This window comes from Rhinolophus sinicus, linkage group LG02 (genome assembly GCF_036562045.2).
Source record: "Rhinolophus sinicus isolate RSC01 linkage group LG02, ASM3656204v1, whole genome shotgun sequence".
NCBI lineage: Eukaryota > Metazoa > Chordata > Mammalia > Chiroptera > Rhinolophidae > Rhinolophus > Rhinolophus sinicus.
In genome coordinates, this window is record NC_133752.1 from 160,070,204 (window position 1) to 160,084,667 (window position 14,464).

General features: G+C 35.9%; 1 protein-coding gene across 4 annotated transcripts in view; it reads left to right on the forward strand.

Moving 5' to 3' along the window:
* DENND5B (DENN domain containing 5B) overlaps nucleotides 1-14,464 on the forward strand; it is a 152,761-nt gene that overhangs the window by 61,623 nt on the left and 76,674 nt on the right. For 2 of the 4 annotated variants that reach the window (XM_019736890.2, XM_019736908.2), the window contains exons 2-3: nucleotides 1,783-1,848; nucleotides 4,813-4,922. In XM_019736890.2, the coding sequence (XP_019592449.1) occupies nucleotides 1,783-1,848; nucleotides 4,813-4,922 (176 nt within the window). The remainder of the gene's footprint in view (nucleotides 1-1,782; nucleotides 1,849-4,812; nucleotides 4,923-14,464) is intronic. The other 2 variants (XM_019736899.2, XM_019736918.2) reach the window with 1 other exon arrangement.

Below are 14,464 nucleotides of genomic sequence, written 5' to 3' on the forward strand. Positions count from 1 at the left end.
GGGGCTGTTCAGAGGTCTGTTGGGCCTCTGTCCCTGATGATGGGTGTCAGTTCACAGTCCTAGCTGGCCCTAAAGATCCAGATGACTTCCTTGATGATTTCAGGGTGCCTTTAGTCATTTATAATTAATCAGTTCCTTTATTCCTTCGGTATAGGAGTTCCATAAGCAACTTTTCCTGGGCATTTAGAACCACACATTATCATTATTTGACTCTTTAAAGGAAAGACTCTGCTATCTCTTTAAAGGTGTCTAAAAGTTAAACAAAAGCTCCTAGACACAGACAACAGTATAATGGTTACCAGAGGAAAAGGGGGAGACGGTAGAAGAAGGTAAAGGGGGGTCAAATGTGATGGAAGGAGAACTGACTGGTTGGTGAACACACAATGTGATATATAGATGGTGTATCACAGAATTGTACACTTGAAACCTATATAGTCTTGTTGACCATTGTCACCCCAGTAAAATTTAATAATAAAAAGATGTCTAACAGTTGTAGACATTTGGGTAACCCATAAAAGACATCCAGAAGTTTTAACACTCTTCAAAGCTGCTAAGTTACAGAGCTCTGGTATGAATTTTTTAATAGCCTGTGTCCTCATTGTAGTAAACTTTCCTCCAGGAGTTGTTGACATTTCCTAGTTTAAAGTGCTTAAGAGGATAGTTCATTAAGTGGAATCACAGTACAGAGCTGACTTTAGCTTATGTTTGCACAGTGATTTACAAAAGGTAAACTACTTGTAAGATTTGGGTATAATATATGCTTTTGTCTTCACCTTAAATAATGGAATGTAATTTTTAAAACAGACGTGATTTTTAGAGCAGTCTTAGCTTTACAGAAAAACGGAGAAGATAGTACAAAGTCCCCATATACTGTCATAAACACCCATTCACACATGTACAGTTTTCCCATCATTAACATTTTATAGTTTTATGGTACATGTTACAATTAATGAATCATTACTGATACATTATTGTTAACTGAAGTCTGTCCTGTATTCAGATTTCCGTCATGCTTATTTAATGTTCTTTCTCTGTTGGAGGATCCTATCCGTTATAGCACATTACATTTAGTTGTCATGTCTCCTTAGGTTCCTCTTGGCTGTGACAATTTTTCAGACTTCTCTTGTTTTTGATGATCTTGACAACTTTGACAGGTATTCTTCAGGTATATCGTAGGTTCGTCCTCTTGGAATTTGCTGATGTTTTTCTCCTGATTAGACTGGGGTTATAGGATCATATGATAAGACTATATTTGGCATTGTAAGAAATTGCCAAACTGTCTTCCAAATTGGCTGTACCATTTTGCATTTCCACCAGCAAGTTATGAGAATTATGTCACTTGCATACTTGTCAGCATTTAGTATAATCAGTGTTTTGGACTTTAGCCATTCTGATAGGTGTGTAGACATTGGAATGTAATTTTTAATTTAGCCTTACTATCATATTTTGTTATATCTGACTATAGAAACATTAGCTTTCTCCTATACTTATCTTCAAATTAGCATTAAGAATATGTGTGATTTTCCTCATATGAGTAACTGTTACAGATGTTTAAATAGCATTTCACTTATAGTAAAATACAATTACTTATTCTCTTTGCTTTCTTATTACTAATAGCTATAAGCTGTATACTATTGGTGTTAAGATACATTCCATTGACATTAATGTTTCATGTTTAATTGTTTGTTTAATTTTTTTATTCTCATTTTCCATTCTTCAAAGTCATTTTTGCTTTTTTGTTTATTTGTTCATAAAGCTTTTTTGTTTCTGTCACATATGTAGTTTTATACCAATGGCTAGAAGCAGATCGTCATGGCAAGAGCCAAGATGCTGCAAATACAACTTCAGGTAAAAATAAAAATAAAAGTCGAGGTTTTAGAAATCATTATTTTAATTCACCCCAAGCCCATCATAATTGTTTATTCAGTTTTGCTTAGGCAAAAAAGGTATTATTTTGTATTTCTGTTCTCTCATCTACATCTTGATTTTCATAAAGACCACATTTGCTTCAAATCTTTAAAAAAATTATTCATGAGTTTTTAAGCTGTCTTGGCAGATATGTCCTAATTTCTTAGTAGGAAAGACTTCATTGCAGCTTATGTTTAGCAGGAGGTTACTTGGCAATATTACTTGGAATTAAGTCTATATGTAGTTATAGTGGGAGGTATTAATATTTTCACAAATTCATAATCCTTGTTCATTTCAGGATAATGTTTGAAAGGTGGATTTTTAAGTAAAGGATGCTTATATATAACTTCCATATCCTCAGAATCCAAATTCCTAGACTGATTCATTTCTCCTGCTAAGTCCTATCAATAGATTCTAAGTTAGAGGTTTGTAAAATATGGGCTCAAAATAAGAAGATAGGTTGTTCTCCCATTTTACATCTCTAAAAGTCATCTCCAAGATTTTCTTCTTTGGCTGATACTGGTAGGAATAGCTGCATCCATTCATTTCTAAGGCTTTAACAGTGTTATCAGAATTTTTACATAGTTTTTTCTTCCCATAATGTCCTTCAAAATAATATTTTCCCACCCCGATAAATTCTAATAAAAAATAATATTTGCCAAGACAGCTGTATATATAGCAATGATCTGTCCTATTCTTGCACCCCCCACCCCCGCCTTTTTGGCAGTCTGATGGTGCTGGTGGTGGTTGTGGTCGTGATGGTGGTGGTGGTGGTGGTGGTGGTGATTCTGTTTTTCTTTTGTTAGATTTGTGTTTCTGTTTTGTGGGTTTTTTCGGTTTTTTGTTTTTGTGAACTTTTTTCTTTCTGGAGGTGGTTTTCCTTCTCTCTCCTGGTTGATTCATTGTGCCTCAAGAGGGTGTGGTGTTCCTGAGTTTAACAGAACAATTATGTTGAAAATGGCACTCTCATGACTTTTCTGATTTACCTCCTGTCCCATTAATAACTTGATATATGAATGAAGATAATGTTACTATTTTAACCAAACTCAGGCAGGAATTCATTAAAAGGTAAGTGTTTGAAGGAGTTATATCCTGCGTTATGTTCTCTTTCATCTGCCCCACAGTGTTTCCTATTTTGTTTACATTTATGGATGACAAAAATAAGCATTTCTGGTATTTGAGGATGAGCGAAGGAGAGAGTTTTTTGATGGCTGTTTATTTTCTAAGGATATCCTGTCGCTGTGTCAACAGCACAGTCAGTGGCATAGAACTTTAGAATAAGGAAGAAGTTTTGCTTTGTTTTTTCTCTGACTTAAAATGAGGTGAAAAGTAACCTTTTTTGTTTGTTTGTTTTAGTGAAGAAGTGAATAATCTAAAAATCTTAGTGTTTGCATGAGAATCCAGTATCAGCTTTAAAGATATCATTTATCCTTCCTGAAATGAACCATTCTGAACCCTGACTCTTTTCTTCAGACATATTGACTCATGGACAGTTTCACTTTTTTCCATTGACTTTTTGATGTTTACATATCCTAGAAGCATAGTGAAAAAAATTGATAAACTTTTCTTAGGGATGCCTTTGACAGTTTTTCTTCTAGGAGTGAAAACTCCCTGTCTGTTAGAAGATGGAAATGCGGGGGTAGAAAGATACAGAGATGAAGTGCTTGCCTAAATATGTAAGAGGAATCCAAAGGAAAATGATCATTAGCCAAGGTCTTAAATTAGAAACTGTAGGTTACTTGCTGCAGCAAATCTATTTAAATTATGTCCCTTTATTCAAAAGAGCTTCTGTGTATTTTATATTGCAGTCTTCAGCAAGATTTTAGAGTATGACTTTTCCGCCCTCTGTGAACTGTTAAGTTTTGCAGTAAAAGGTGTTTTAGGATTATCTTTTCATAGTTTTTTCAAAAATGGAAACTGAGTCTAACTACATGTCCAAGAGTGACTCATAAATTGCTTTATGATATTTTTACTTGTATAAATACTGGTAAGTTGCATTCATCTTTTGATATAATAGCTCATGTTTTGTGCTTACTAAGTAAAGTTATTAAAAAGTAGAAAAAACACAGGAGACAACATAATACTGCTCCAAGGTATTCTCATTCATCAGTCTCAACTTTTTGACATTGAGAATTTTAAGATCCATCCACATTAAAATATTATGAAACTAAGGCATTTGCAGGTAACAGGTCTCATGGGAGTTAATTTGGTTAAGGAGACAAAGAACTGAGCTGACAGCTCTTATTAAATGTTCTTATATATAATAATCGAAGTATAGCCTACTTTTCTTTCCAGAATTTTGACAGATGTATTTGGCTTAAAATAGCTTGTTTCTTTTCAGTTTGGTGTGTTAGACGTGTTTTGTCTACTAAACTAGACAACTCAGTAATGACGTTTCTAATTCTATTAATTCTATTACTTGTAAAAGCCTGGAGATGCAGTCATATTTATTAGAGAATTTTGTGGAAAGTCGAGCACATTGCCTCCTTTGAGCACTGCAGCACTGGGTTGATCTATGTACAAAATTTCAGGATCATAGGAAGTATGATTAGCTTAATCAGGAATGTTTCTTTAATGTTTCCAAATGGATTTTTTAAATCACCACGTATTGAAATGAGGACAATAATTAAGTTACAGCATGGATTATTTTAGCATATCTGATTTTTAGTATCAGTTGTCTAGACAGAATTTTAAAATTCAGATTCTGAAGTTTTAAATGCAGATCTCTTATTAACAGTTCCTTTTCAGTTGCCCATTGAGAATTTTACAAGTCAGACTGTTAAGAAGTAGAAATTGAATCAGATTTCAAAATTATCAGTTGACTTAGCTACAAAATAAAAACAAAACTATGACATGCTTTTGAAAAATTCTGGACATTAACTAATTATTAATTATTTGTTATAGGTGAAAATTTTGACCAGAGTCCTTTGAGAAGAACATTCAAATCCAAGGTTTTGGCCCACTATCCTCAGAATATAGAATGGAACCCTTTTGACCAAGATGCAGTGAATATGGTATGTGCTTTTCTTTTCCCCTTTAGCCTCCTTTTTATGAAGATGACAATAGTGATTATAGTTTGAATGTCCTATGTTATTTAATTTAATCCTTTAAGTAAACAGTTTTATAAGATGATATCCTCATTTACAGATGTAGAAAATGAAACTCAGAGAAGTTCGGTAATTTGCCTATGGTCCCCATAGCTAATAAGTATATACAACGGACCCTCCAAGTCCATTTTCTTTTCCTGCTCTTAAGCTGTGTTGTGAGTTTGTGTTAATTAATACATGATTCTTTGATAAACAGTGCTATTACTTTGTTTGCCTGGAGAAGATCCTGATGGAAGGAATATGATTACAGATTTTATTTCAAGGAATGTTGTATGATGGGCCTCTAATTTATCGTATTCACAGAATAAAGAGGGACAGGAACTTCAAGGCATCATTTAGACGTTAGTAGGAATTTGTTTATAAGGAATTTGAATTAATGTAATGAGTTACCAGTGGTGATTATAGGTCCCTTTAGAGATTCTTGGACAAAAGTCTGTCATAGTTTTCAGATCACTTAGGAAGGGTCCTGCTTATAAGCCTGGATAATATTTTGGACTTCCTTGAACCTCTGTGATTATAAAAATCAGGGGACTCCAAAGTGAGCAAATCATGATAGACACAGAAATTATTAAATGTGGCCTGAGATGGTGTAGTTCTTTCTGAGTATTTTCAAGGTAGAGTCCAAACATCCCATTATGCTGTGAAAACTATAGGGGAAGAAAATTAATGTATGGTAGATGCCTGCTAACTACTTCATGTGTGTTACTTTGACATGCATGCTTATATGTACCCAGTGAGGATTCTTACATTTTATAAAGATTGGGTTACTTGCCCAAAGTTATTCAGTGAGTTTCAAGTTAAATCCAGATCATTTTTACTCTCTAACTCACTTTTTTCCTACCAGCATGCTGCCTCTCCCAAAGAAAAACTCTGTGACTTAGTTTTGACCCACACCAAAATGATATGGGTCGCATTGGACCCATTGTGGTATTTGTGTTTCACAGTAAACCCATTTCAAACGGGGCTTGCTCCGTAGTATGGTAATTTTTCTAAGGACAAATGCCTAAGCCACTTGGCACTTAGATTCTTTACAGAGCTGTGTTATTTCTCTAAACTGCTACCCAATACCAAAACAGTCAGAAATGCCATTTTGTTGGAAGTTCTGTGGGACTCAGCCTCAATTTTGGTGAAGACCGAAATATAGATATTAAGTAGATCACAACTGTTAGTTATATTTATGAGACTTGGAGGAGTACAGACAAGCTTCTGACTAAAATATTCAACAAACAGCAGTGATAAAAAAATAATTTATCAGCCACTTATGTCAGCAAATAAATGGAAAGATATTAAAGAAAAGAGTGTCAAAATGAAGCAATGGAAAAATGGATAAGAATGTAAATAGATTATAACACTTCATCCTCTTAAATTAGTAAGATATTTCAAGGCATAACTTATTCTGTAAGAAATCAGAACAGTGTCCCGAAAAACTAGGTTCCTACTATAATATGAATCCAGAGTCATTGGGAACCAACTGCCACACTTGATGTGTTTTGTTTCTTTTAGTCATTTGAGTGGATTAATAGTGAGATATCCATGATAGCTTTTTTTTTTTTAATTTATTGGGGTGACAATTGTTAGTGAAATAACATAGATTTCAGGTGTACAATTCTGTATTACATCATCTATAAATCCCATTGTGTGTTCACCACCCAGAGTCAGTTCTCCTTCTATCACCATATATTTGATCCCCCCTTACCCTCATCTCCCACCCCCCACCCTCCTTACCCTCTCGTTCCATGATAGCTTTTACTTCTGTCTGCAAAACAGTAAGTTTTAAAACCATTATCTGCTTCCTTGATCTGTTTTTGGTATTTTCTTTACCCCTTTCCTCTGAGATTATTCTGCGTAAGCAGCAGAAGTTTCCCTCTGTTGAGTAATGCATAGGTGTGTGTTTTGATGGATAAGCACCACACAGCATTTTGTTTATTGCTGCAAATCTGAAAGCATTTGCTGGCACTCCTTGAAAATCTCTGAAAAGGATCCCATTAAATTAGTCTGCATTTGGGTCATAGATTTACTGCTCTTAATTTCCTCTTTGATTTATTAGGAAATGCCTTTGTATGAAGCTTTAATTTATTCCCACCTAAAGGCATAAAGCTTTGCTCTTTCTGTTAGCAAAATCCCTCTCCAACAACTCGTTGCCTTCTGTAATATCAGTCATTCCTCTAATAAGAAACAGTGGTGCTTTGAAATAAGGGTCATTAACTTCACAACAAATTAAGTACCCCAAAGCAATGAACTTTGTTAAAAAGAATTCCATATGTATGAGTGCAGTGCAAATATAATAGAACATATATATATATATATATATATAAACATATACATATATGTATACATATATATATATATATATACACACACACACACATATATATGGGTGACAGGTGACATTGTTTCTGAATTAATTGCTTTTTATGTCTCTTTTGTTTGCTGATTCAGAGATTTCTATGAAAAAATAAATACATGGAAGAATAATAAAACAGAGAACAATACAACAATCATATACCCACCACCCAGAACTAGCACATGTCAACATTGACAAATTTGCTTCCGATCCGTACCTTTCCCCTTAAATGAAACAAAGCATTGCAAATAGAGCTGATGTTCCCCTGCCCTTCCCCCTATCTCAGATCTCCCCCTATTTTGAGGTAATCTGTATCAGCGTCCATGACTGTTTATGTAATGTTCTAGTAGATAGACCTTATCCTTAAGAATGTACCGAGCCTGGAAATTGTTAGGAAGAAAATATGGTTAGTACCTTTTAAGTTACATGAACTATAAATATTCTGTTTTGTATATCTGGCCTAAATGAAACATTTAATATATGATATTTCAGGTAATTAAAAGAGTAATAACTATTTCAAAGCTCTTTATAATCTTTAAAGCTCTAAGTTTGCAATTTACTATTTGCTTTGATGGGTGGATTAGAATAATGAGCAAAGAGTAAAAGGGTAAACGGTTGGCTGGAGAAAACCTATTTTGATGCCCATCTTGCAAGATTCAAAAGAAAAAGAGCACTGTATACTTTTTACAGAGTCAGCAAGAATTTGAAACACATAAGCCTTAGCTACATTAATACCGTGTTTCCCCGAAAATAAGACCTAGCCAGACAATCAGCTCTAATGCATCTTTTGGAGCAAAAATTAATATAAGACCTGGTATTATGTTATATTATATTATATTATATTATATTATATTATATTATACTATACTATACTATACTGTACGATACTATATTATATTATATTAGATCTGGTCTTATTTTACTATAAGTTACTATACTTATAGTAACTTACACTTTTACTAAAATTACTGTATTAATTTTTGCTCCAAAAGACGCATTAGAGCTGATTGTCCAGCTAGGTCTTATTTTCGGGGAAACATGGTAGGTTTGACATTAGAATGAAAGTAAGCACTCATTTTGACCCAAATTTAAGTTTATTCTCACATTAAACTCACAGGAATGGGGTTTTAATCCCATCATTCCTGGAGGAGCCCACTTGTTTCCTTAACAAAGCAGCTAGAATATTTCATTGACATCTCAAACTCAGCATGTCCAAACTAAATTCACAGTCTTTCCACCAACTTCCGTCAGGGATGGTACAACCATCTACCAGTTGCCTAAGCCAAAAATCTAGCGTCATCCTTGAAAGTTCTCACTTTCTCACCCTTCCCCATATGTGTCAGTTATCTGTCTACTTCTCTCTGTTTCTGCAGACCCACCTTAGTCCAACCTGTCAAGCTCTGTCACCTGACTCCTACAGTAACTAACTGGCCTCCTGCTCCTGTCCTTTCCATTCTTCACACTATAGCTTCTGCCTGTGCCGTCTCTTGTCTTGAAAGGCTCTCCCACTTCTCCTTTACCTACTGAATTCTTCTTATTGACCCTTCAGATTTCATTTTAAACGTGATTGCCTCAAAAAGCCGTCCCTGAGTATTACCTTCCACCACCCTTCCAACACTCAGGCAGGTCTCCTTAGATTCTCTTAACACCTTGTACCTTTTGTAGCACTTACCACAATTGCAGTTATAATAATTATGTAGCTAGTTGTCATCTTTGTGTCTTCTACTATAATGTAAGCACCATCAGGACAGAACACTCTCTCTTAATCATTGCGATAGCCCCAGCTTTGAACATAGTAGAGGTTCAAGTCATTGAATAAATGAATGTTTGCTTGTTTACAATACTTCCCTTCCCCATCCTTGTCTATTCACACCTGTACTGCAAAACCATCTCTTAAGCAGGAGTAGTTAGGTGCTCTCTCTTCTCTATTTCTATAACATCTTGAATACATTCCATCACAGCACTAAAGCATACAATATTTTGTATCCGTTAATTTATGTGTCTTTCCTATTAAGCTATGAGCTCCCTGAAGTAAGGGATTATTTTCATAGTTGTCTTTTGAGTTATGGAGATCTAATGCAATACGTGGTCTAAAACAAATGTTTTTTTAAAGGAAGAAAGGAGGGAGAGAGGAAAAGAAGGAAGGAAGGCAAACTGAACATCTCTTTGAGAGTTTTCTGAATAATTTCTCTTTTGTATAATAAGAGAGAGGGCATAGAAGTCATAGAAGTATAGAAAATGGAAAAAGGAATTGTTAAAATTCTAGCCATACTTCTTGAAAGAGTCTCTCGAGAGATGATGAAGACATTTAGTCACTCAAACCAGAAGAGACACATAGCATTGGGAGCCCACTTTGGCTAAAGTAATCTGATTACCAATGGCAATCTGCTCAACAATGACAACTCTAAATTTTTAGTTGTTTCATTGTGGGAAAGTGGGATGGGAAGGGGATATTGTTAGTAAACAGCAATATTAAGGGATAACTAGTGGTTGTTGAATGCCATGGTGAGCAAATCTTGATTTATATCTCAGGTGTTCTGAAAAATAAACCTGAGAATTCTTAAAACAGTTCTCACTTTTAAATATAAAAAAACAATGGCATTTTCCAGTTAATGGTTCCCAGATTAGAAATATAATTCTTACTTTTTTTGATTTGTAGGAAAAGATTTTAAGAATTCTTACATCTGTTTTCTGTAGCATAGAAAGTCATTCTTTACTTTGAGCACAATTTTTGGCAAGCTTTTCCTGTAAATGTTTGAATGCGTGCTCAACAAAGCTACAAACCCTTAAGGGAATATATGGCAGCTGTTCAAAAACAGTTCAAGCTATAATTTTGTGGTTTATGATGTCGGGAAAGCCTATCAATTAAATTAAATCTTCATATTGACTTCGGAGGTCATTGTGTTTCTGTCTTGCCTACTTGATGCAAAAACAGAACTACAGACTGAATCAGGAGATGAACTAAGTCTGATCCTATACCCCCAGCTGTTGTTTTTGTTTTCTTGTTCATTCCTGTATTCATTCATTCAAGAAATACTTATGTGCCATGCACTATGCTGAACAAATTTGAGTTTATCCTGGAGCAAGAGGGATTCAAATCATCCTTCCTACGCTCTTTATTGACTGCAGTAAATGTGTCAGATGAGTTTTCATATTATCTACACAGTATCTCATTGACTTATAAAGAAAGCAACCTTAATGTGAAGGCATAATTATGAAAAGATCCTGCCACAGCCTTTCCTTATACAATTTCCCCTAAGATTAGAAATAAGCGATCTTTTTCCCCTAGTAAATACAGATATTCATGTGTTTTACCTAAGTCTGTATCATATTCTACCCAGATAAACACAGTAATTTAATTCTTGTTGACATATATAAAAAAGCAAAGCTACCTTAGTTCTTCATGTCTCATATTCAGTGATATGAAATATAAAGACATTTTCATTGGCATACTGATGCTCAGCTTCACGATTTTTGCGTTTTATTCTTATCAATCAACTTTTTTATGGCCCAAATAGTATACGAGGTGTGATCAAACAATACGGTGAATGTTTAAATGAAAAAAAATTATTACGGTAAAAGACACATTGCCATTAATCCCCCTCAGAATAATTCTCCTCTCTTCAAACACACTTATCCCATCCTTCTTGTCTTTTTCTGAAGCAGTTCTGGAAGTCCTCTTTCGTGAGTGTCTTTATCCTCCATCATGGCAACACTCCTTGTCACATATCTCTTCTGGTACGGCAGTTTCTGTCAAATAAAAACATTACAGTGTGTCCTCATCCACCTTATTCACCGGATCTGGCATCGTGTGACTTCTGGCTCTTCCCAAAAGTCAAAATGATTCAGGATCGAGGCAGCCACAACAGTGCAACTACAGACACTAACGAAAGAGAACTTCCAGCACAGCTTCAGAAAGTGGCATGAATGATGGGAGGGGGAGTATACTGAGGGGAATTAATGGCAATCTGTCTTTTACTGTAATGCATTTTTATTTAAAGATTCACCGTATTTTTTTTTATCACACCTCGAAAAAGCAAAAATAAATGAATGGGATTACATCAAACTAAAAAGCTTCTGGATGGCATCAACAAAACAAAGAGGCAGCCAACCGAATGGGAGAAAGTACTTGCAAACAACACCTCTGATAAGAGTCTAATATCTAAAATATGTAAAGAACTTATACAACTCAGCAGCAAAAAAAACCAAACAATCCAATTAAAAATGGGCAGAGAACCTGAACAGACACTTCTCCCAAGAAGACATACAAACGGGTAACAGATACATGAAAAGATCCTCAGCTTCACTAGCAATTAGGGAAATGCAAATCAAAACCACAATGAGATACTACCTCACACCTATTAGAATGGCTATCATCAACAAGACAAATAATAACAAGTGTTGGAGAGACTATGGAGAAAAAGGAACCCTCATACACTGTTGGTGGGAATGTAGATTGGTACGGCCACTGTGGAAAATTCTTCCATGTGTGGTGCTCTGGAATGTTTAAGGTTATTACCCGTCCTTGAGTAGTTTACAATCAAGAGATTAAACAAAATTAGAGAAACTAGTAATGTGTGTGAATGTACTATTTTGGGGTGCCAAAAAAATGGCTACAAGTGGACACTTTGGTCAACATTGCTCAAGCAGTAGTTCGCTGTAATCAGAAGTGTCTGGACGCTGATGGTAACCACTTTGAGCACCTCTTGTAATTGCAGAAGTCAAACGTGACTTATATTCATTCATCTTTTGTTATCAGTATATATTACCATTTTAATACAACTTTTTCCTTTTTTAAAATGTGTATACATTTTTGGTACCCTCTGTATACACACACACACACACACACACACACACACACACACACACACACACAGGGGTCGAGATTTTAATTACTTCATTCCATAAAGACTTTTTAGAGAAGTTGATGTTTTAATGGCATTTATGGGATGAAAACACTTTTTTGTTACTGTTGTTAATGGAAAGGTAAAGAGGGCCTCTGTAAGGTAGTATTTATGTGGAGACTTAAAGGAAGTAAAGGAGCATTTTCTTACCCACTGCTGCATGACAAATCATCCCAATGCTACTTAAGTGGCTTAGCAGTTTTCCCACAAAGGGCCAGATAGTGAACAATTGAGGGTTTAGGGGCCATGCAGTGTCTGTCATCGTCACTCAGCTCTGCTGTCCTCATGCAGAAGCAGCCCTACACACTTAAGTGGATGAGCGTGGTTGTGCTCCAATAACATTTTATTTACAAAAACAAGTGGCAGATTGGATTTGACCAACAGGCTGTTGTTTGTTGACTCTTGATATTAAACACAAAACCATTAGTTTGCTTCCAGATCTGCAGTTTGGGTAGGGTTTGGCAGGGTAACCCCTCTCTGCTCCACTGGATGTCAGGTAGGGCAGATTGAAGGCTGAGGACTGGGATCGTCTGAAGGCTCACTTGCTCGCTCACTCACTCTCACTCGCTCGCTCGCTCACTCACTTACTCGCTCACTCACAGGTAGGTCTCCTGGGCTCCCTCTGTCTCTGTGTCATCTCTCCATATGGTCTCTCTAGCATGGCACCTTCACGTCAGCCAGACTTCTCATACGTTGGCTTGCTTCTAGTGAGATGAGACCACTGAAGGGTTTTGAGAAGAGTGACAAGGTCTATCATGTTTTGAAGGATCACTTGGGCTGTTGGAAGGGTATTAGGTTATGGAGGACAAATGCAAAAGCAGGGAGACTGGTTAGCAGGATATTAGTTACCAGGCAAGACAAGAATGTGGCTTAGATGAGAGTAATAAGTGTAAATAGGAAGAAGCAATTCATTTCTGGATATATTTTTAAAGGTAGAACTGATGGTCTTTGTTAATGGATTGGATAATGGGGTGAGAAGGAGAGAAGTCAGAGGTGACCCCAAGGCCCTGCGGCATTCCTGCTGCCTCCTTGGAGCCCCTTTGAATACCACTGCCCTTCAAAGCAGAAAAGTTGATCCGCTAAAAGAGGCACAACTGATTCTGTCCCCGTCCTACCAAAACCCTTCAGAGGCTTCCCATTGTCCTCCTCAGACTTCGGACATGACTCACCAAGGCCCTTCATGATCGAGCCCGTTATTTCTCCTGCGTTCGCTCTCACCTCCCCGCGCCGTGCATCCCCTTGCCCAACCGCAATGAACGTGTTTCACTTCCTCAGACCCTCATATTATGCCTTCTGAGCTTTTGCACATGCTGTCCTCTGCCTTCTCTTCATTTCGCTAACACCTATTACTTATACTCAGGTTTCTGCTTGGATTTTCTTCATTTTTTCCTGGTAGCTCCCTCTTTGCTCATTTATGTCCTCCTGCTATGTTTTGTTTTTTTCCCCCATGGCAGCCTGTATTTACCCTATGACAGCAGTTCCCATACTTTATAATTATGATTTTTTTAATCCTCTGTCGGTATTACTGGACTAGAAGCTCCAAAGGGGCCATGTCTGTCTCTCTCACCATTGTATTACCATTCAAGGGCCTAGGTCATAAAGGCATTTAATAAGTGTTTGTTGACCGTTTCAATAAAGTATGTGTAACTTTTAAGGTGAATTGAGGTTTCTTGGTAATGTGGGAATTTGGGAGAACGTCTTAATTTTACACCAGACCAATGGTTAAGTCTGGGGAAAAGAAAAGAATGTAAGGTAATAATGTATGGTAAAGTTATTTCTGTGCACATTGTACAGAAAGCATATTGTAATATAAAAGTAGAAAGGAATATATCAGAATTAATAATGATCATTATATTGGGGTGGTTGAATTACAAGTTCTGTTTTCCTTAGTATATTTCAAGTTTTCTGTAATTTGTTTTATTTCTTTTATTTGAAATATTTTTAGCAGGCTTTTAAAGAATCAATTCTAATTTCTTATGCATTTTAAGTATCTTAAATATAACATCTTTAATTCTTCAGGTAATTTTATTTCCAAATTTGACTCGATCCTGGATAGTTCCCGAGACCTAGAGCATAGCATCTACTGAAAATAATCTAAAATGTCTGATTTCTGCCCTTCTGCTTCAGTAAATCACAGTCATTCCATTTGCAGTTTATTTTTTAAGGATGAAGTATCATACTGTTCAAAATAGAGAAAATAG